The sequence below is a fragment of the Gobio gobio genome, assembly GCF_949357685.1.
Source record: "Gobio gobio genome assembly, chromosome: 6".
NCBI classification, from domain to species: domain Eukaryota; kingdom Metazoa; phylum Chordata; class Actinopteri; order Cypriniformes; family Gobionidae; genus Gobio; species Gobio gobio.
Genome location: NC_137102.1, coordinates 15,196,226 through 15,217,695, shown reverse-complemented (window position 1 = coordinate 15,217,695; position 21,470 = coordinate 15,196,226). Strand labels below are relative to the sequence as shown.

Here is a 21,470-nt window from a genome sequence, read left to right as displayed (position 1 = left end):
AAGTACCCCAGACCTGCGATCCTGATGAAAATAACAGCGTTTCGTCGGCATTGCGGCAACAACACTCCAGCCTAACTATACCACAACAGCGCCGCGATACAAAATGGCCTCACCCCCCATATTTAATATTCTCGGAGGAGGGGTTTATGTAAATATTGAGCCTGGTGATGTCACCAACCCTGGAGGAATGTGTGTAGTCGCCTACTGGCCGTTTGCTGTAGTCCTTAGAAACTGATTTCTTTAAAAGCAAATATCTCCCTTTGCTTTAAACTTTGAACGTTGTAACTTTGCAGATGGTGTTTATGCTCAAGCAGCAACATTACACGCTAGCTAAAGTTAGAATAGTGAAATCGTGGTTTACCACACCTTTAAGAAACAAAATGTACGAGACAGTTGTTGTCAGATTTCATTGGTGATTTCAAATATGAAATTTAATCGTAAGCTTGGCGAACAGTTTTGGAGAATTTGATGTTTCCCCATTCAAAGAGATAGAAGCTGCATTTACATGCCCGAGAGGCGTTTCAAAGATGGCCGCCGAGTGAAATGACTTGTCTTAAAGGGACTTTGATTATACATGTGCTTTATTTTACATGTGCTTTATGTTACTCAACATCAAAATAAGTGTACTTCTTTTAACTTTTTCTTTTTAACAAAAGATTATTAAAACATAGTTATTTAAAAATAACTTTAAAGTAAAAAAAAATGTTGACATTACAAAGCAAACTTTTTAAAAGTGTACTGAAGTGTAAGAAATAGTCATGAAAGTGTACTCTCTAAGTGGCCTTTTATTTCTTTAATATTATATTATCTGCAAGTACATGTTTGAAGTACACTACAAGTGCACATTCAATACAGTTAATGGCGCTTCTTTTTCACAAGGGTAATCTGATGTTGCATGTGTGTTTAGGACGGACAGAAGCTGAGCTGAAGAACTTTAGTCCTCATTACAGAAGGCAAAGCTGTGTTGCCTTCTTTTGTCATCTGAAGGATGAGGTAGAGCAGCACAGAGCAGGACAGGCCCAGCTCCTCAAACAGAAGGTGAGAGCATAACTATCTTATACTGACAACATTAACTAATGTGGTGGTTTTATTGCTCTTTCACTTATGATGTCACTGATGGTGTTATCTGATTCATGATGTTGCAGAGTTTTATTCTCACTGATTCTAGTACGTTTCACTTGAAGGAACCCCCACAGGCTTCAGAAGTCCTGTACAAGGACAGCATGCTTTACTTTGATGACAACAGAAAGTGGAGAGAGAGATTTGTCGTGGTCTGCGCTGACTATAGCCTAGAGCTACATGATAGCCAGGAGGTCTGTAATTGTTATCTTTCATCATCGCCATGTAAAAGCCACTTTTTTGTTATAACATGCTCATGTTATATTTTATGCATCCAGTCATATACAAAGGGAACCCCTGCACGCCACAAACTCCTCCCAACAGGAGGCGCTGTGTTGACCTCAGAGGAAAAATACACTGCCGTTGTAGACAAGGTCTTTCCCGACCCTAATCGTGAGTGTTTCTAGTTTACATCCTGATTTCTCTCTTTCTGTTGGAATTAGTGTTTAATAAGTAATAAGTAATTACTTTGCGACTGCAAAAAAAAGTACATTCTATAGTATGAATGTAATCCGGACATGCTACATTTACATTATGAGTACTATGAATTCTGACACAGTGCATCCAGTATTAACAGGGCTTCATTTTTTACATATATTTTACAGCCTTATTCCAAAATGGATTAGATTCATTATTTTTTTCCTCAATTCTACAAACAATACCCCATAATGAAAACGTGAAAGAAGTTTGTTTGAAATCTTTGCAAATGTATTAAAAATAAAGCAATTAGAAAAATCACATGTACATAAGTATTCACAGCCTTTGCTTTGTTGAGGCATCTTTGGCACCAATTACAGCCTCAAGTCTTTTTGAGTATGATGCTACAAGCTTGGCACACCTATTTTTGGGCAGTTTTACCCATTCTTCGTTGCGGGACCTCTCAAGCTCCATCAGGTTGGATGGGGAGCGTCTGTGCACATCTATTTTCAGATCTCTCCAGAGATGTTCAATCGGGTTCAAGTCTGGGCTCTGGCTGGGCCAATCAAGGACATTCACAGAGTTGTCCCGTAGACACTCCTTTGTTATCTTGGCTGTATGCTTAGGGTCGTTGCCCTGTTGGAAGATCAACCTTCGTCCCAGTCTGAGGTCCAGAGCGCTCTGGAGAAGGTTTTCATCAAGGATGTCTTTGTACATTGCTGCATTAATCTTTCCCTCGATCATGACTAGTTTCCCAGTTCCTGCCACTGAAAAACATCCCCACAGCATGATGCTGCCACCACCATGTTTCACTGTAGGGATGGTATTGGCCAGGCCAAAAAGTTCAATCTTTGTTTCATCAGACCAGAGAATTTTATTTCTCATGATCTAAGAGTCCTTCAGGTGCCTTTTGGCAAACTCCAATGCCTTTTGGCTGTCATATGTCGCCTGGACACTCTACCATACAGGCCTGATTGGTGGAGTGCTGCAAAAATGGTTGTTCTTCTGGAAGTTTCTTCTCTCTCCACAGAGAAACGCTGGAGCTCTGTCAGTGACCATCGGGTTCTTGGTCACCTCCCTGACTAAGGCCCTTCTCCCCCGATCACTCACTTTGGCCGGGCGACCAGCTCTAGGAAGAGTCCTGGTGGTTCCAAACTTCTTCCACGGATGATGGAGACCACTGTGCTCATTGGGACCTTCAATGCTGCAGAATGTTTCTGTACCCTTCCCCAGATCTGTGCCTCGATATAATCCTGTCTCGGATGTCTACAGGCAATTCCTTGGACATCATAGCTTGGTTTGTGCTCTGACATGCAGGATGATCAGTGGAAACAGGATGCACCTGAGCTCAATTTTAAGTGTCATGGCAAAGGCTGTGAATACTTATGTAAATGTGATTTTTTTTTCCGTTTTTTATTTTTAATACATTTGCAAAGATTTCAAACAAACTTCTTTCACGTTATCATTATGGGGTGTTGATTGTAAATTGAGGGTAAAAAAGAAAGAATGGATTTAATCAATTTTGGAATAAGGCTGTAACATAACAAAATGTGGAAAAAGTGAAGCGCTGTGAATACTTTCCGGATGCACTGTACTTCTTTTGTCACATACTGTTTATTGCCTACTATAGTAGGGAAGTATGGGATTTTGGATGCAGCCTTTGTGTGTTGTTCAGGTTCTAAGGAAGAGCCCCCTGTTCCTGTGGTGGCGGTTCCTGGTCCGCTTCCTGTGTACCTGAGACTGCCTTACAGACAAGACTCGTACTTCTGTTTCCAGCAGGAGGAGAAGCGGGCCCGCTTTGTCTCGATCTTGAATGACTGCGTTCGTCATCAGAACCAAGGTATCAGATCAGCACTACCTTAGTCTCAGAGTGGACTTTTGTTTTGCGTTGTTTCTGTTTGATCAAATTCATGACTTGTAACCACCGGGAAATATTTAATTCCTACAGAATTTCTATTTACTATTTTTTACTAATTTGAAAGTACTTCTTGCATTCGTTCTGACTAATTCTTTGTACACCCACCCAAAATCAACCCTAAGCACAAGCCATTAGGTGTCACAAGTACCAGTATTTGGTACCAAGTCGGTACTGAAAATATATAAATGTGACGATACCAGCATTTCTGTATCCGAGTATATTTGGTAACCGCAGCTGCATTCATTCGCTTCCGTGTTACTCTAAGGGCAGGACTCCAGAAGGTAGCCGAATATATACTTGTGTCTGTGAATATTAAACTGCAAAATACTATTTAAATAACTCCTGCATGTTCTCTCTGCGTCTCTGTGTGAATGACGGTCGGTCGGGCGATGCATGGGCGGGAGCGCAAGCGCGCGCGTACGCACACACACACACGTGTGTGTGACACTCCTTCACTGTCTTTGTAGTCTCTGCCGTGTGTCACTATATGAGGACACAAACGCATAAACCGTCACTTCATGAGAATTTGCCCTTTCATTTGAGAAAACTGTCATATCATGAACACAGACACTCAAAGGTCTTCATGCAACCCGTCAAAATAAAAGTTTGTTTTAAATTGGCAATATATTAGGCTACTGTTGTAGCCTACAGTAGATTTAGCTATGTCTCTATGTATTAATAATACGTCTCTAGTAATTATAATGCCTAGATGGTTGATTATTTTTCACTTAATCTTTTTTTATGAACAATATTTACTTTTAAACAGCATACAGCCTTTAAATGTTTATGTATTATTTATTTATAATGATTATCATCATAAATAATAAACTTAATACAATTTTTTTTTTAATAGTTAAATAAAATTAAAAATAAAATAAAAAACATTTAGCTGTGGTACCGAAATTAGTACAGAGTACCGTACAATTTTTGTGGTATTGGTACCAACTACTGGAATTTTGGTACCGTGACATCCCTACAAGCCATATTACAGTAGTGATGCTGATCAGAGGATACCTCAAGCTGCTCTTCTTTCTCATCAGTTTACTACTGTTTTTCTTTGGTGGTCATGGTGATACACTAATAACATCCAGAATTGCAAAGCTCTCTTCCTGCGTACTTGCCGCTTAGCGGTTACACGACCTTTGCAGAGCATGACGCTGTGTGCAATAATGTTCTACTCCGATACACAACTGAAAAAGACTCTTCACACCTTCATGCTTTACATACTGGGTGAGAGGAGAGTTACCCACCAACACAGAGTAAAAAAAGCTGTTGTAAAAACTATTGTAACACTAAACATAACCTTTTTTGTTGTTGTTGTCAAATTAGAAAAGACTTCGATATAAGCCTGATGAATTGAGGTATGTTTGTGGCATAAATGCTGTATGAAGAGTTATGCACCAAAGGTTCTTAGAGTTAAGGATCAAATCCCAAAACGTTATTATGCAAAATAATAATAACAGTGAGGATGCATTACCCAGCAACCAAGCAATAACCATCATTTGACCTGCTCGGTTAACTATAGACCCAATATAGTCTGGCTATGAGTAACCCATTTCTTGCCAAAATAACCTTACATGTTGTTTTTGCCAAAAATAACTTGCGAGATGCATGATATTCCATCATGTAAGCAAAGTCAACCGTGATTACAAGGTGTTTGGTTTCTTTTCTTTGACATGTTCATAGTTCTAGATGCTAGTCTATTCTTGGGCTATTAAAAAGTGAGACATCTGTTACAGTTTCACTGACAGCCCAAATTTTGCCTTGTTTCAGGGCCGTGTTTGGACTATGACTATTAGATGTAGCAAGCAGCACAAATGATTGTAGATATTTGTAGTGTTGGGGAATTTATGTCAAATCTGTAACTTGCCAAGTTAGCTACTCAATGTAAAGTACACTGTAAAAAAATATTTAAAAAGTAAGTTACGTGGTTGCCTTAATTTTGAGTTCATTGAAATTAAAAATTTGAGTTACTACAATAAACATTTTTGAGAATCGACATCACCCTTTATTCAAATATTATTAAAAGATTTTGTAAGAATATTGCATAATTGTGTTGTATTTGTTATAATGCAGTGAAACATGCATAATTGTGCTATTTTCATGATTTATCACAACATTTTCTTAATTTAAGTGGTTCAGATACAATGATATTTTGAGTTTCTATTTATTAAACCCATTTCCTTCATTGTATTAACTTAAAAATATATATTTTAATGAACTCAAAATGTTAAGGCAACCAGGTAACTTACTTTTTTAAGTTAAACCAACAATATTTTTTACAGTGTAGTACATTCATACCACCCTTACAAAAAGAAGTACACCTAAAATTAATTTTATAGACTAAAATATAGACTAAGCAGTTCAATCATATTTTCTAAGGATACTTGTTGTAAGTGTGTTAAAATCAATGTACTAGTAGTATATTTGTAAATGTACTATTTTAATATCTTCTTGGGACTAAATTGGCCCACTTTTTTAGTTTATAAAAGTATACTTTTAAGTGTAAATACTTTTAACTTTGAATACACAACTAGTTTAGAAACTATAATTTTTTATTGCAACTACATATAATGTGAACTGTCATATAAGTGAACTTATTTTTTTATACTGTTAGTTTACCAGCTATATATGTGACCCTGGAGCACAAAACCAGTCATAAGTTGCACGGGTCTATTTCTGGCAATAACCAACAAAACATTGTATGGGTCAAAATTATTGATTTTTCTTTTATTCCCAAAATCATTAAGATATTAAGTAAAGATCATGTTCCATGAAGATATTTTGTAAATTTCCTACCATAAATATATATATACAAATTTATTTTTAGTAGTAATATGTAGTTTATATATGTAGTATGTCATTTTAGTAGTATTTCTAAGGACTTCATTTGGACAGCTTTAAAGGCGATTTTCTCAATATTTAGATTTTTTTTTGCTCCCTCAGATTCCAGATTTTCAGTTGGAATAGTTGTATCTCGGCCAAATATCCTAACAAACCATACATTAACGGAAAGCTTATTTATTCAGCTTTCAGATGATGTATAAATCTCAATTGAAAAAAAAGAAGAAGATTCTTATGACTGGTTTTGTGGTCCAGGGTCACATATACTTCTAACCACGTTTTAGTTTATGGAAGAACACTTTGAAGTATACTCTTACTTTCCTTAAGTATATCTTGGTCAGAAGTTTAAGTATTAGTAAAAGCCTCAAATTTTGTTAAAAAGTTGACTGAAAGTATACTCTCTTATTTTTTGTTTAAAAGAAGTATACTTATAGGACACTTAAACCTCTTTTTGTATTCTTTTGAAGTGTAGACTACAAGCTAAAAAAAGAGGACAATATCTTTTAAAATATGTTATTAACAATGTATATATTTTAAACCATTTATTTATTTATTAAGTATTAAAGGTTTTGATTGAATCCTGATCATGGTAACGATTATGGTAACGGATAAATTTTACACTAAATACAGCTAAAAATGTGAATGAATGAAACAAGTACATTCAAATATTTATTTTAAGAATGCACAGGGACTTCTGCACAGAGGCCCAAATCAGTCTGGTTCAAAATGCTGCTTTGAAAAATGTAAAAATGTAACTTAATAATGGCCTTTTTTTGAAAACTCCTAAGCTAAACGTAAAATGCATTGGTGTTGCAGCAGTGAAAGTGAGATTGCTCATCCCTAGTTTAACAGTACAAATCATTTATGTTGGTTTTCTCAGTTTTCTCTTTTCATCATAGCCTTTCATCATACTTGCTAATTCCAAGCCATTTCTGTCTTGGTCATTTTCCTTTTTTCATAAACCAGAAAAGAGAAGTTTCTAAGAAGCGCTCACGTGATCCTGTATTACACAATGAATTCATCTGACAGAACTATTCTCTTCCCTCTCTATTCTCTCCTGCAGATTATCTGAAGAGTATGGCATGCGAAGTGGAGGCTTTCCTGAAGGCCATTCACTTCTACAGGCAGGAGAAGGGCCACTATGAATCATGGGATATGCTGATGGGCTGTGATTGTGAGGTGGGCCTCCTGGTCTCCATATTACTCACAAGCACGTTTTGAATGAGTTTCCAGCAAAGCAGAGTCCACTTCTTTTGAATGAATCAGATGAGAGTCATCCTTCTTTTTTTCAAGTAGCAGCCAAAGAGATGAACAATTAGTCTGACTTAGGGGGATGTCATAGTGTGGTCAGGAGATTGGTGGAGTCATAGGCTGAGCGGATGGTCAGGGATTTGGGAGTCATGCTGTTAACATCCCATTTGTGCATAATTGGACTGCCATTTCATGCTTGATTGAATGTTTTAAATGTGTGCCTACACGGACATGTTTTACAAGATCATGTAAATATGATAGATACATGATTTATTTAATAGCTAGTAGTTATTTAATTGATTAATTTAATGTTTAAAATGTTATATTTAATAAGTTATTTATTAAGTAGAAACTACAGAGGGACATGGTGAGTATATTTGAATACTTTTGCATTCCCCAGAAAATATTAATGCTACCTTGCAAAACTTTGTGTGCAAATGCACACTCTCTCAGGGGAACGCAAATGTTTTCCAAGCCAATCCAAAAGCAGTGAAATATTGCATATTTTTCCTCCTATCAAATTTTTTTTTACAACACCAGGTCCCTTTAGGGGCTCTGGAAGAAATATTTTTACATTTCATACTACTTGCATTTTTTTCTGCCCCAAAAAGAGTGATTGCTGCTTGTCTGCGCAAAAGTTAAGTATTGTAAAAAGAGGCCCCCAACAAGTATTCTGTTTTCTAGATATGAGTCCGTTTTCCCCCCTACAATTTGCTGTATCATTCATGTTTGTAGCACAAATGTATGGGACGAGTACAAGTTTAGAACAAATCTAATAGTGATATCTGTCTTAGCAAGCACAACAAAATACTGATATGTTGTTCCTCATGTCAAAATTCCTCTTGTAATCTCCTGTTGTTATGAAATCTTAAGATCACAACAGGGTCCTTCACAGGATGTCCTGTAGCCACTTAAGGAAACACCTCTGCCTTCCTCTAACTATTGTTGGGCCCCATTTGGAACCCTAATTTGGTGGACAAGGTGTTGTTGTATAAGGGAACTGAAAACAGGCATGAAAAATAGGCTATTTTTGTTTATTTTCAGTCACTATCACAAAACAAATCCTGAAAAGGTGATCAGGACCGACACAATGTGCTTATTGCTCAGCTACTTTAAAAATTATTAATCAAATATTGTTAATCAAATGACTATATTACATTACACCACCGTAACGTCTACCGTTTAGAAGTTATAGGTCAGTAGGAATTTTTTTTAAAGACATTAATACTTTTATTCAGCAAGAACACATTAAATTGATCAAATGTGACAGTAAAGACGTTTATAATGTTACAAAAGGTTTATATTTCAAATAATAATTCTGTTTAAAAAGAATTGATCAATGTTTCCACAAAAATATTAAGGACAATTGTTTTAAACATGGATAATAATAAGAAAAATGTTTCTTGAGCATGAAAGGCAGCATATTAGAATGATTTTACTGTATTTTTGATCAAATAAATGCACAGCCTTGGTGATCATAAGTTATTATATTATATTTCTGTTGCTACAGTCAATTAAACAATTAGTGTCATCATACAAAACGTTTGATTGTAGAATAACCAATAAAAATCAAAAAGGTTTTATTTAATAATTTTTAATGCATGTTTTGTGACACTTATTGATGGACGATTTTATTTGCCTGATCAGTACAACTCAGTATCCTCCACATAGGACTCACTCAACTGCCACGTCTGTGTGATGATTCTGTCTATTGCAAGCTGATTCATTGCTGTGACTTTACAACAACCCAGTGATTCAACACCTTTACTGTTCCTCCATGAGTCGGTGCCATATGAATATTTTGTGTCTGTGACTCAGTCCGGTATCATTACAACTCCCATTCTACCATGGGCTTCCGTAGTGACTCGCTCTGCCTTTCTGCAGGTGCTTGCCAACCTGGTGATGGAGGAGCTGCTGCCCTCACTGCAGACGGAGCTAATGCCCAAGCTGAAGGGCAAGAAGCCAGAGAGGAAGAGGGTGTGGTTTGCGGTCAGTGAGATCAGCCTTCTCCTCACGTCTATTCTTAGAACTTTGACACGCTATGTGTTGAATGTCACAGTCAGGCAACTTTTTGGCTGGTTCATTACGAATATATAAATCCATTTCTGGCCTCCGAACCATACAAAACAATAAATGTTTTATATCATGATGAAACATAATTCTCTTTCACAGACTGTACCAGTTGGATGAGGTCATTGCTCTATAACAGGTCTTTTAGCCATTAAGCAGCATGTAGACAAAGGCAGCTCTATGTTCATGATGAACTTGGGTTTATGGTGGCCACATTTAGGATGCTATTGTGTGTTTTTTTTAGACAGTGGAAGCGACCTATGAGCTTGTGTATGAACAACTGCGAGAAGGATTAGAGAGTTTGAAAAATGAGTGCAGAGATTCCACCAAACAGCAGGAGCCGCTCATTCGCTCAGACATGGACCAGATCGTCAACTCACAAACATTCCTGGAAACTAAATTGCAAGGTATGGACAGACAATGTGTATACCGTGTATCAGCCCTTTATACAATGTTCAGTTTCCTTCTAGTTTGTGTTTATTTACACTACCATTCAAAATTCAGTAAGTCAGTAAGATATTTAAAAAAAAAAAATACTTTTATTCTGCAAGGAGCCATTAAATTGATCAGAAATTACAGTAAATACATTTATAATGTTGCAAACAATTATATTTCAGTTCTTTTGAACTTTATATGTATTAAATGATCCTGAGAAACATTGATAATAATCAGAAATGTTTCGGAATGCAGAAATATACAGATGGCTATTACTATAAACAGAATTTACAGGTGAATATGTACTATGAATAAAATATAATATACAGATGGCTATTTACAGGTGAATATGTACTATGAATAAAATATAATATACAGATGGCTATTACTATAAACAGAATTTTACAGATAAGAGGTATACAATGATATGTTAGGCTAAAATGAGGAGTATAGCAGTGGATTCAGGTAGTGCAATAAAGTATGGACAGCAGCTATCCGAAAAAAGTGTAAAAGTGCAGTTGAAAGTGATTGCATATTACAGTTAGAAGTACGGTGCAAAATGCATATGTAAACAGTTGGTACTGTAAATAACAGTCGGCAGTGCAAATGAGCATAATCCAATTAAGGTATGGTAGTGCAAGATGCATAAGTAAACAGTTGTAACTGTAATAAACAGTCGGTAGTGCAAATTGACATTCCAGTTGTGCAAATAACAAGTGAAGGCAGATGTGAGGTGGGAGAGGAGAGTTAGCAGTATATGAGAGAAGTGGATCAACGGGGGTTCGAGTTCAATAAAGAGACAAGTCTGGGGAAAAAACTGTTCTTTAGTCTACTGGTCCTGGTCCGGAGGCACCTGAAACGCCTGCCGGAGGGCAGGAGAGAAAACAGTCTGTGGGCTGGGTGAGAGGAGTCCTTAAGGATGCTGCGAGCTCGATGCAGACAGTGTTTCCTCTGGATGTGCTCGATGGCAGGTAGTGGAGTCCCTGTGATGCGCTGGGCAGTTTTCACCACCCGCTACAGTGCCTTGCGCTCCGCAACAGAGCAGCTCCCATACCACACTGCCACACAGTTGGTCAGGATGCTTTCTATTGCGCAGCGATAGAAGTTCACCAGGATAGCCGAGGAGAGCTGATTCTTCCTCAGTGTCCTCAGGATGTCCATTGATGTGGATGGTGTTGTGTGTGCCTCTTGACTCCTTCCTGAAGTCCACGATGAGCTCCTTCGTTTTGGTGGTGTTGAGGAGCAGGTTATTTTCAGTGCACCATGTGGCCAGGTGCTGGATCTCCTCCCTATAGGCAGTCACATCGTTGTTGCTGATGAGACCAATCACCATAGTGTCGTCCGCAAACTTGACAATGGAATTAGATCCATACACAGGCTTGCAGTCGGAGGTGAAGAGGGAGTAGAGAAACGGGCTTAGCACACAGCCCTATGGTACACCGGTGTTAAGTGTGATGGACGTGGAGCAGGTGAGTCCTGATCGAACATTCTGGGGTCTGTCAGTTAGGAAGTCCAAAATCCAGTTACACATTGAGGTGTTGATGCCCAGGTCTCCAAGTTTGGCTATTAACTTGGTTGGAATGACAGTGTTGAATGCTGAGCTGAAGTCAACAAACAGCATACGTGCATAAGTGTTCTTATTGTCCAGGTGAGTGAGCACAAAGTGCAGTGCCATGGAAACTGCATCCTCTGTGCTCCTATTGCTGCGGTAGGCAAACTGGTGTAAGTGCAATGTGGATGGTAGAGAGTCTTTTAGGTGTTCCAGGACCAGCCGCTCAAAGCACTTCATAACGATGGGTTTGAGTGCCACAGGGCAGTAGTCATTAGGGCACCTCGGGCTAGAGTGTTTTGGCACTGGCACAATGGAAGTGCATTTAAAGCATGTTGGTACAGCTGCTTGGGCAAGAGACAGGTTGAAAATGTCTGTAAAAACCCCAGCGAGCTTCTCCGGACATGCCGTGAGAACACGACCTGGGATGTTGTCTGGTCCAGCAGCCTTGTGCGCGCCGATCCGGCTCAGTGCCTTGCAGACATCTGTGGAGGAGAGTGTGATTGGCGGATGGTCAGCTGAGGGTTTGAGCTTGGTGGCAGTTTCTCTGTTGTCTCTTTCAAAGCGAGCATAAAAGTAATTTAGCTCGTTCAGGAAGTTGACATCAGTGGCTGCGGGGGTGGAGTGGGTGGGTTTGTAATCACTGATGGCCTGAATGCGCTGCCACATGCGTCGAGGGTCAGAGTTGGAAAAGTGTCCATCATGTGACACTGAAGACTTGAGTAATGATGCTGAAATTTAAACTTTGCCATCACAGGAATAAATTACATTTAAAATAGATTTGAAATTTTAATTGAAATTTCACAATATTACTGTGATTATTTTGCTGTTTTTTATCAAATAAATGGTGAGCATAACAGACAAAAAACAAAAACTCGCCCACATCTTTTGAACGGAAGTGTATATACAGTATAGAATAATGTAGCATTTAAAAATATATATTTTCCTTCATAAGATTTCTCATAATTATAACAAAAATCAAATTAACCCATTTCAAGTGAGAGCACACCGTAGGTGGAATAATATAGTTTCTTTAATATTTAGTAATGTTAGTGAATAATTTTTTCTTTTTTGCTGTCATGAATAATGTGTTTAAAGCAAAATAATAATTGGTAACTACATTACGAGTTACATTTTCGCTAAAATACTTTGTATCCGCTAATGAGTTAAAGGAACACGCCGACTTTTTGGGACTTTAGCTTATTCCCCGTATCCCCCAGAGTTAGAGAAGTCCATACATACCATTCTCATCTCCGAGCATGCCATAACTCTGTCTGAAGTACCCACCACTAGCCTAGCTTAGCACAAAGACTGAAGGTAGACGGCTCCAGCTAGCCTACTGATCAATAAGTGACAAAATAACGCCAGCATTTTCCTATTTACATGTTGTGATGTATATAGTTACATCGTGTACTAAGTATAGTATAGTTGCTAGCCATATCGGTCTATAAAATCGCAACTTTTCATTTTCCGTTGGTCTTAGTACACGATGGAACTAAACACATACACGTTTACCTCCAGTCTTTGTGCTAAGCTAGGCTAACGGTGGGTGCGTCAGACAGAGTTTTGGCACGCACGGAGATGAGAATGGTATGTATGGACTTCTCTAACTCTGGGGGATACGGGGAATAAGCTAAAGTCCCAAAAAGTCGGCGTGTTCCTTTAAAGAAATAACTGTCATTACATTAAAGATTCAGCCTTTCAATTCAGTCATACAATTTAATAGTTTTGCAATTGCCACGGACCACATAACCATAATAAAATCTTGTTTAATAGCTACCAGTGAATGCGTAAGCATATGGCCACCTTCAACCAGAGTATTGACTTATATTATGTTAACACAATTAGGTTATATGATGCTTACTTTATTAAATATGACCATATTATCTAAATATTTTGATGCATGTAAATGTAGTCAGCGAGACAATCTATCTTCATGTTGTATTGCACACTTTGACTTGCTTTCTTTTTGTGTTAAGCTTTAGTCTCAGAGCCAGCCATGAAATACTGTTCAGAGAGCGTGGCCCCATACCTGACCTCTATCCTGGAGGAGCTGATGGGTCCGGTCAGCGCAGGCTTCCAGGCTGCAAGGTTGCTGTTGGAGGATGAGCTGACCCGAGTCTGCAAGGAATTCCCTCAGGGGGGAGTCACAGAGGAACTTAAGAGCGTAAGAGAGTGCAGAGCATTTAGAAATGTGTGGTAATATGGCTTTCTGGCATTCAAGTTCTTAAAATGAATATTTATCTGCTGATTTCAAAATTTCCTGGCCAAGGCTATTGCTCAACGCTTGAAGCAAATCAGGTCAGTTTTTCCTTTGAGAGGAGAGTGAAGTGTTAGACTGCAGAGCTGGCGTGATTAGATGATTCTGGAAAAACGATCATCTGAAGTTATAAACACACTCAGACTCCCTTGAGTTCTCATGAGTCATGCCTGTCCGTTTGAAGGCTCTGCAGCAGGTGGGTCGTGACCGGATGGAAGACTGTTACCAGCGTGTGAACGTCCTGAAAGAACAGCTCCAGGAACTCCGCCACCGCTTCAAGTTCTCCAACTCGACTCGAGTAGTTCACTGCACCCAGAATCAGATGCAGCAGGTGTGTTTCCTTGCTCTTGCCTGGGGCTTTTAGATGTTTATGTTCATGTAATGAAATAGTTCATCTGACTCAAGTATAATTGCAAAAAAGATTTTTTTAAGACCTCAATAGTGGATATAAACTACTGGAATCATATGTGTCATATAGACTGCTCCACCAAAAATGAAGTCAATGGAGAGCATTGCCTCATCTTGTCATGAACTTTGGTTCCCCCTAGAGGTCAAAGTAATATAAATGAACTGTGGCATGGCTGTTGTTTTGTTCCACTCTTTTTTAGTTGATGGAGAATGCAGTGTTCACTTTTGAGCTCCTGCTTCAGTCTTCCTTAAAGGATAAACCTGACAAACAGGCCTCGGTCATGGAGAAAGCCAAGCTACGTGTCCTCAAGGTTGGCTTTGTCCACATTTACGAAATGTGTACACCATCTTAATAGATTAATTCTACTAAATGTGACAAACTTGTGATTTTGCCTTTAGCAATTTGACTATGACAGCAGCACAGTAAGGAAGAAGATATTCCAGGAGGCTCTGGTTGACATCACCCTGCCAGCCATCAGAAGAAACCTGGCCCCCAACTGCAAAACTGTACGCACTATTCGTCTCTTAACAAGTTTGTAAAATATAAATCCCCCTGAACATTTATTCAATATATCTTGTTGAGTTATTTTATTCTAATCTAACCTAAACAATATACAGCCTGTTCACACCAAGAACGATAATTATAAAGATAACTACGGTATAACAATAACTATGTTAGCGTCCACACTTAGCATGCACTGCACTTTAAATATGCAAGTTCTTTATAATCTGCTGGATTCTGCTTGGCTGTCGTTGTTTTTAACGTTCATCAGCTGGAAAAAATCATTCTGAACTACTTGTATATCTTTATTGTTATCATTATAGTTTATCATTATATTATAATCAACTACACTAACACAGGCTCTGCTCTATGTATTTGATTCACTAAAAAGAACTGACTCTCAGAGTAACTAATTAGAGTTCATTAGACTAATTAGGGTTCATTAGAGTCATTCATTTGGGAATTTATTCAGAATCGACTGTAAGGAAACTGTCAGTTTATTTTAGTACTGTAGTTTTGTTTGAATCGACAGAAGATGGCATAACCATTAAAGGCACAATATGTACGATTTTTGGATTAAAATATCCAAAAACCACTAGAAAAATGTTAAATGTTTTGTTGACTTGTGTACTTACATTATCCCAAATGGTTCCAATAATGTTTAAATCCAGAGAAATAAGCAAATTTAACCAGAACACGGATCGTGTCTGTCCATCGCCTATCAGTGACATCAAACCTGTGTTACTCTCGATTTCCGGTTTTATTTTGTAGAAACCATGGAAACACCAAATACGCTTTAATATATTATGAGTTTTATTAGATGAGCAACTGTTTGGATACATTCATCGAAAGAAAACAAATCATTTTTATATAGCTCAACACAGTTAGTCTCATTGTTTAAATCTGGTTTTCTTGATTTACCACGAGTACCATGTTTTACCATGCCTAATATCGATCTAGCTTACTGCAGTGTCTCATAGAAGCAGCCGAGCGAACGCACATTATCTGAGCGAGTAGCATTATAACATAACTTTCAACACACTCATATGTGTCTAATATGATAAAACAGCGCTACGTTACCCCACATTTGCATGAGCAGAAGAACCAGAAGCGGACGTCTGCGGCATAATAAAAGCTCATCTGCTCTCGAGCCGTGTGTCACGCTTGTCTCTCATTAGCAATCACTCTAGTGAACTTGTCCCGCTTAGGGTTGGGTATTGTTCACATTTTAACCAGTATCGTTACCGGTACCTGAAATTCGGTACCTGTACCCAACGGTACCTTTTTTCGGTACTTTAGGGATGTTTACATAAATAACTGTAAAGAACCTGTAAGTCATTTATAAAAGTGTTATTGATATTATGCCAGAGCTGCCCTAGTCAATGTCTGCGATGTTTGATTACTGTAATATTTACTAGTAAATAGTAGGCTACTAGGTACTTAATTTAATTCATAAAAACAACCATATTATAATTTTTTCTTTTTAATTTAATTTCTATGAAAAAAATTCCCACAAATTATGTGTTATGTATTTTCTGGTAATCAAATGAAGACAAAAGACATTCAGTTAATTTATCTTTTAATTTAATTAAACTTTTTTCGTCAAAGAAAGTGCTGCACAACTGAACTTTATATGGTTAAAATTAAAACATGAAGAAAGATTGTAATTTATTACTTAAGATAATTTATTATTATTACATTAGTGTTAGTTTTATTATTACATTTAGACGTATCTAAATTCTACTGTACAACAGTAATTTATTTGTCAAGTTAGCCAAACTTTTATTTTGACGGTTTGCCGTGAAGACCTTTGAGTTTCTGTGTGTTTATGACATTCTCAAATTAAACAGTAAAATGCTCATGAAGTGACTCAGTGGCTCTGGAGATGACGTTCGTGCATTCATGTCCTCATATGAGAGGCAGAGATGGAAACTTGTGACTGTCACATGCGATTCTGAGTGTGTGTGTGTGTGTGTGTGAGTTAAACCCATAGACAGTAAACCGCGCGTCTATGCATTCATTCGCACGCATGATTCGTATTTAAATGGTCTTTTTGCAGTTTAATATTCACAGACACTTGTCTATATCACAAGATGCGTCCTCAGGTACCAAAATTTGGTACCGATTGATACATACTGTGCCTTTAACGGAACCATGTCTTCTTCTTCTTCTTTTTTTTGTTTTTTAAATGGAACTGATTCTGAATAAGAAACAGTTCTTGGTTCCCAACACTATGATGACCTGGATAACCGAGAATACACGCTGTGATGTGATATGATGTGTTTGTGTCAATGAATGCATTTGGTAATGGTCAGCCTGTACAGAATCATGATTTAGTCGTATATTAGGCTACCGCTCAAATACAGGGTTGATTATTATTTACATTTCGTTTTTTGCTGACTGAATTTTTTTCTCGTTTCGGCAGGAGCTACAGAATTTTGAACAATTCATCTTTGCAGATTACACAAACTTTGTTCAAGTGGAGAATATCTACGAGAACATACTACTCAACCTTTTGAATAATGAAGTTAACAAAGGTAAACTGTTTTAGATGCTTGTTTTGGGTGTCTAGAGACATATGATTTCAGAATACTCACATCTACATATTGGTCCATGTGTTTGCTGTACAGTGGTGAAGGAGGCAGCCATTCTGAGAAAGAACAACCTGTTTGCGGACAGTACTGACCTGCATTGTGTTAGTCAAAGCAGCCTGGCTGACAGCCGCACGCCTCCCCTCTCTGCCCCATCCAGCCCACCCCGAGTGCCGGCCTCTGTGGCTTTCTTTCAACAGGCAGAGCAGAAGACCTCCTCCCTACCAGGAGGAATCGTCAGCGAAGACACCCACCAGGCACATGACACTTCAGTCATTCCTACAGTGAAGATTACAGTGTCTTCTCCAGAATCTGTGGAACCTACATCACCGTTAAATGTTGCTGAAAGCCAGCCAGATGTTCCACCAACATTACCTAATAATTCACCTCCCATTCTAGAGGTCGCAGAGACTGATGTTTCCTCAACCAAACCCGAAACCGTCGTATGTGCAGAGGATTCATCTTCTCCACGAGCAGAGACACCTTCCAAAGTGAAGGACGATGACGTTACAGAGGGAACTTCTGTTAGTTCAGACCGGGCACCTGTTCCTCTCGCTGACGCCTGTGAAACCCTAAATGTGGAGGTAGATGAGGAGAGTAAAGATGCAAGATGCAATGAAGATGCTCCACAGTCTGAAATCAAAGAGGAATGTGTCCATACTGTCCAACCTGATGCTACACTGACGATCAATGCAGAAGTTCTCCCAGATGTATGCGTTGAAGACAATGATGTGGACGCCAGCGTTTCCGATGAGCAAGGTGTGGATAACAAGGTTTGTGAGGCAGCGCCATCTAGTGATGAGAATAGTAATGAAACGCAAGAGAGTCCTGCAGTGGATGCTTCTCCTGCTCTTGACTCTGTTCCTGATGGACCGGTAGGGGGCGCTGTTGCTTTAACATCAGAGCTGGAGAACCATAGCGGCACTGTGAGCACAGATTCACCAGAGGAGACCGCTGACTGTGTGCTGGCTATCAGAAGTCTCATCACGGAGGTCATCGAAGTGGAGGACATAGTGAGACCATGTGATGAAAACCAGCCTTAAAAATGTTTAAATGAAAAGTCACCAACTATCAAGCTCTGCTAACAAAACCAACTACAGTGTTTCCATGTCTTATATATATATATATATATATATATATATATATATATATATATATATATATATATATATATATATATATATATATATATATATATATATATATATATATATATATATATAATGACCCTGGACCACAAAACCAGTCATAAGGGTCAAATTTTGAAATTGTGATTTATACATCGTAATAAATAAGAATAAATAAGCTTTCCATTGATGTATGGTTTGTTAGGATAGGACAATATTTGGCCGAAATACAACTAATTGAAAATATGGAATCTGAGGGTGCAAAGAAATAGAAATATTGAGAAAATCACCTATAAAGTTGTCCAAATTAAGTCCTTAGCAAAGCATATTACTACTACTAATATTTTTTTTTTAATATATTTACGGTAGGAAATATCTTAGAAATATCTTCATGGAACATGATCTTTACTTAATAGCCTAATGATTTTTTGGCATAAAAGAAAAATTGATAATTTTGACCCATACAATGTTTTGTGACTTTATGACTGGTTTTGTGCTCCAGGGTCTCAGTCACACACACACACACACACACACACACACACACACACACACACACACACACACACACACACACACACACACACACACACACACACACACACACACACACACACACACACACACACACACACACACACACACACACACACACACACACACACACACACACACACACACACACACACACACACACACACACACACACACACACACGTTACATCACTTACTATTTTTATATTAATCTAAATATTAACATTCAAGGTCTGACAACAGAAATCTTTTTTAACACTTTAACTTGTATCATATTAACAAAAAACTATGGTTGTTTGTACCTGCAGTTTATTTTAAATAATGCTGAATAATTCAATTAAATGTTGGAACATTTGTATTTGTTTTTTAAAACAATGTGAGGCTCATAAAATTAAATGTCAAAAAATAGAAACTCTACATTTTGAGATGGTACACAAATGTTTTTAGTGGACTAATTTATTAATGCGCTGTGCTGGCTTGTACAGACAACTTTAACTCTTTATATTAAATAACAGGGGATCGTGCTGATCACTAAACAATTGTTTCGCACCATGCTGTAGATTTTCTGAAAATGAGACGCAGTACTTTTGTACATATGATAATCACAGAGAATCTGTTAAATAAATTTCCACAAAACTGAGAACGGTTAACCAGTGCATTGTTTTATTTCTTCACATTAAATTGTCAAACTCACAGGATCATTATAGCAGCAAAGGCCAAGATGTTAGGAGGCACGTCTTGTGTCTGGAAATACAGAGTGGTCCTGAATTCATTGTGATAAATTAAAAACAAAGTATAGTACTCTCTAATTACACATACAAATCAACAGACATGCTACATCTCAATCAGAAACATATGGTAATCAAGTAAAAACAATTAGGCCTACATAAAATTGTTACAGAGGCAGCATTTAGCACCTTACTTAGGGTGTTAGAAGACGAATCCTGGACATGGTTAGGTAGTTAATTCATAAATGTCTCTTAGAGGAATAATGTCTACTTGTATATGCTATCTGACAGACATGGCGTATAGTTTTGTTATACATGACAAGTAGTGCAAGATATTTTTTATAAAGTGAGTGATGCTACATCTTTATGAAGCTGTAAATGCAGATGGTCATCAGATTAATGAGAACTGGCTATATAATAATCCATTTTGCTGATTAAATTCGAGTTAATATGAAGACGAAAACAGATTTAATCCAGTTCAGTGAATATACTTAAAGTGCACTTTCTAAAACCTAAAAACAAAACATAAAATGTATAAATAAATAGACTATTCTGAAGCTAAAATCATTAGTAAGTCGGTTGTTTCAGTGGTGGTATGTGGGGCGTGCAGCATATTAAACTTTACCTGTAAAGATCAAAAAGCCTTGAACCCAAATGATCCCCACCTAACTACAGTGCTTTATAATATCTTTCATAAATAATACTGTTACATAAAGTAATAATAATGCTTAGCAGATTTGTGTACATTCGAAAAATCAATTTATAACTAAACATGAATATAAAATATATCAACATTTTATTTTTATATTTGAAAGTATGTGAACCACTGATTTGCTTAATGAGTCATTTAAAGTTATTATAAAGCATCATCAAGCATTTTACTGGGGTCTCGCTATTAAATCTGCCTTTAAATCCAAGGGTGGGCTCACATTTCGTGGAAGAAACTGGTTGGTTCACAGCGTTTGAGTTTTCAAGGAGATAAAAACCGTCTTGTAGCGAACTGTTACGCAGCGGCTCTATCTGCTGGATCCGTACCCGTGGAAGAACGGCTCATCAGGACGAAAGCCGTAGGCAGTGGCAGGACGTCCGTCGGCTCCATTACTGAGGAAAGAGGTTTGAATCAAGTGAGCGTAAACTCTGATGATCATGTTACCGTTAACATGTTGCCTCTAAGAGTCACTAGATGGCCTTCTTCCATACATATTATCAGGAGAGATGGTACCAGGTGTGTGTAGATCAGTTTGTTAGATTAATGTAGATACTTGTGTCAGTGCTGTGCCAACACTACATGTTAATTCATTAAGCGTGGACGTTAATTTAAGTATAATATAATACTTTATATATTTTACACACACAATTTCTATGAAAATCATTATCTAGCTGGCTTTTAAATTTCAAGAATGACTTTTGATAGTTTGAAGGGTAGAATGAGTTGAAAATTAGCCACAAATCAGTAATTTTGCACTGTATGCAATAGTGGTATAATTTATTGAGCCCTTACATTTCAGCTGTACAAACTATTATTCCTGAAAATGAAAAATATTTTTATATTTTTGGTACAAACAATCTTTAATAAAATGTATATTCTCGCATATATCGGTCTTATTAAAAACTCTTAAATTTGTTTTATCTGTTTTGGTGGTGGTGGGACATTTCATGGAACATTTCATAACCTTATCTACATGTGTTATTGTTATCTTATGAGTTAGCTTTGCTTTTA

At 37.6% G+C, this 21,470-nt stretch overlaps 2 protein-coding genes across 3 annotated transcripts in view; one reads left to right on the top strand and one right to left on the bottom strand.

The window, feature by feature from the left end:
- Positions 1–18,467, top strand: part of niban1b (niban apoptosis regulator 1b) — a 37,465-nt gene extending 18,998 nt beyond the window's left edge. The window contains exons 2-14 of the mRNA XM_079819031.1: positions 908–1,038; positions 1,185–1,313; positions 1,398–1,512; positions 3,212–3,376; positions 7,362–7,477; positions 9,434–9,538; positions 9,864–10,026; positions 13,583–13,770; positions 14,048–14,194; positions 14,472–14,582; positions 14,671–14,778; positions 17,199–17,310; positions 17,404–18,467. Coding sequence (XP_079675157.1) covers positions 908–1,038; positions 1,185–1,313; positions 1,398–1,512; positions 3,212–3,376; positions 7,362–7,477; positions 9,434–9,538; positions 9,864–10,026; positions 13,583–13,770; positions 14,048–14,194; positions 14,472–14,582; positions 14,671–14,778; positions 17,199–17,310; positions 17,404–18,407 — 2,594 coding nt within the window. The 3' untranslated portion in view covers positions 18,408–18,467. The remainder of the gene's footprint in view (positions 1–907; positions 1,039–1,184; positions 1,314–1,397; positions 1,513–3,211; positions 3,377–7,361; positions 7,478–9,433; positions 9,539–9,863; positions 10,027–13,582; positions 13,771–14,047; positions 14,195–14,471; positions 14,583–14,670; positions 14,779–17,198; positions 17,311–17,403) is intronic.
- Positions 18,468–19,662: 1,195 nt separating this feature from the next.
- kifap3b (kinesin-associated protein 3b) overlaps positions 19,663–21,470 on the bottom strand; it is a 44,058-nt gene continuing 42,250 nt past the window's right edge. For both annotated transcript variants that reach the window (XM_079820216.1, XM_079820215.1), the window contains exon 20: positions 19,663–20,851. In XM_079820216.1, the coding sequence (XP_079676342.1) occupies positions 20,767–20,851 (85 nt within the window). In that variant the 3' untranslated portion in view covers positions 19,663–20,766. The remainder of the gene's footprint in view (positions 20,852–21,470) is intronic.